The sequence below is a fragment of the Mandrillus leucophaeus genome, unplaced genomic scaffold (assembly GCF_000951045.1).
Source record: "Mandrillus leucophaeus isolate KB7577 unplaced genomic scaffold, Mleu.le_1.0 Scaffold8, whole genome shotgun sequence".
Lineage (NCBI taxonomy): Eukaryota > Metazoa > Chordata > Mammalia > Primates > Cercopithecidae > Mandrillus > Mandrillus leucophaeus.
In genome coordinates, this window is record NW_012108696.1 from 2,552,337 (window position 1) to 2,554,566 (window position 2,230).

Genomic DNA, 2,230 nt, shown 5'->3' on the forward strand with positions numbered 1-2,230 from the left:
TAGCCTAGGCAACAGAGAGAGACTCCATCTCAAAAAAAAAAATAAAAAATAAAAATAAAATAAAAATAAATTTAAAAAAAAAATACAAAAAATTAGCCAAGCTTGGTGGCGGGCACCTGTAATCCCCGCTACTCAGGTGGATGAGGCAGGAAACTCACTTGAACCCAGGAGGCGGAGGTTGCAGTGAGCTAAGATCACGCCATTGCACTCCAGCCTAGGTGACAGAGCGAGGCTCTGTCTCTAAATAAATAAATAATAAAGAAAGAAAAATATCAAATAAACAGTGCAGGGAGTGCAAGTATATGACCGAGATGACTGACGTGGGATTTCTGGCCTGGCAGGAACACCAGGGTTCAGTGAGATCTCAAGTTTAGTCACACATTTATGCAGGAACGGATTGAGCGAAGGGGGAAGAGGAGGAGGGCGGGGAGAGGACAGGGCAGGTTGTGCAGGACCTTGTGGGCTGGCTGTGACGAGGACTTGGGCCTTGACCCCAAGGGAGGTGGGGTCCATGGAGGGCTGTGGGCAGAGGAGGGATGGGCTATGATTCAGATGCTCACAGACGCCCTCTGGTGGCTGCTGTGGGGAGGTGACTGTGGTGGGTGAGGGTGGGAGCTGGTGAGCACGACACAGGGGGACTGCGTTGATGATGAGATTCCAAGATGCTGGGAAGAGGTGGCAGGGACGAGGCGGCAGTGAGGGACAGACCCCACGAGGCCAACAGCGGCTTCCGGTTAGGAGGCCTGGGGAGGGGTCTCAGAGCAGCCGTCTGGCCACACTCACCCAGCTCGGCGTCCGTAAGGGGCAGGTGGTTGTCCACCCACTCCTCTGACTTCCCCAGCACCGTGTCGACCCCACTCAGCACCATCTGGCCCACGCGGGAGCCCATGACGGACTGGACCCCGCCAGTCACTGCAGACTTCGTCTTGTCCATGCCGCTCTGCACAGCACCGCGGGTCGCATCCACCGCCTCCGATACTCGTGTGGCCACCGTGTCCTTGGCGCTAGACACCATCTCTCGGGCCCCTGACACCTTGGACGACACAAGCTCCTTGGTGTCCGCCAGGACCTAGGAGAGGCAACAGCATCAGCATCTCTGCCTTCCCTCCATACCTGGGCACCCCTCCCCTACACCCCAACTTCCAGGGAGACGGAGGCGGGGAGCGCCATCCCCCAGGTGACCCCAGCATCGCTGCCTTCCCTCCATACCTGGACACCCCTCTCCTGCACCCCAACTTCCAGGGAGACTGAGGCAGGCAGTGCCATCCACCGGGTGACTCCGAGTCTGGAGTCATGGGCATGACCTCATACTCTGCAGCCAGACTACCTAGGCTCCGTCCCTAGCTTGCTGCTTCTCAGATGTGTGGCTTCAGGCAAGTCACTCTACCTCTCTGTGCCTCGTTTCTTTCCTTCCCTTTCCTTCCTTCTTTTCTTCCTCTTCCCTTCCCTTCCTTCTTCCCATCCCTTCCTTCTTTAGAGATAGGGTCTTGCCCTGTTGCCCAGGCTGGAGTGCCGTGACACCATCTCAGATCACTGCAACCTGTCTCCTGGGTTCAAGCAGTTCTCCTGCCTCAGCCTCCTAAGTAGCTGGGATTACAGGCATCTGCCACCACGCCTGGCTAATATTATGTTTTTTGTTTGTTTTGTTGTTGTTGTTGTTGTTGTTGAGATGGAGTCTCACTCTTGTTGCCCAGGCTGGAGTGCAATGGCATGATCTCAGCTCACTGCAACCTCCGCCTCCCAGGTTCAAGCGATTCTCCTGCCTCAGTCTCCCGAGTAGCTGGGATTACAGGTGTGCACCCACGCCCGGCTAATCTTGTATTTTTAGTAGAAACAGGGTTCACTGTGTTAGCCAGAATGGTCTCAATGTCCTGAGCTCGTGATCTGCCCGCCTCAGCCTCCCAAAGTGCTGGGATTATAGGCGTTTGAGCCACCGCCCCCGAGAGCCAGGTTTTAACAGCAGCACTACACTCACTGAACATGCACGTTCTCACACTGGCCCGGATTAAAATGGAGCTCTGACAACACCACCGTTCCCCAGAACCTGGGGAAAGTTACCACTTTACAAAGGGGGAAAAAACTCACAGGGCCCAGAATTGAGAGGATATTGCGCCTCTCAAAAAGTCAAGAGCTCGCAGCAGGCCAGGCATGGTGGCTCGCACCTGTCATCCCAGCACTTTGGGAGGCCGAGGTGGGAGGATCGCTTGGGCCCAGAAGTATGAGACCAGCC

The 2,230-nt window shown here is 55.5% G+C and overlaps 1 protein-coding gene across 3 annotated transcripts in view; it reads right to left on the reverse strand.

The window, feature by feature from the left end:
* The window catches only part of PLIN3 (perilipin 3), a 27,563-nt gene that overhangs the window by 14,227 nt on the left and 11,106 nt on the right, over positions 1-2,230 (reverse strand). For 2 of the 3 annotated variants that reach the window (XM_011967370.1, XM_011967369.1), the window contains exon 3: positions 784-1,069. In XM_011967370.1, coding sequence (XP_011822760.1) covers positions 784-1,069 — 286 coding nt within the window. The remainder of the gene's footprint in view (positions 1-783; positions 1,070-2,230) is intronic. The other variant, XM_011967371.1, reaches the window with a different exon arrangement.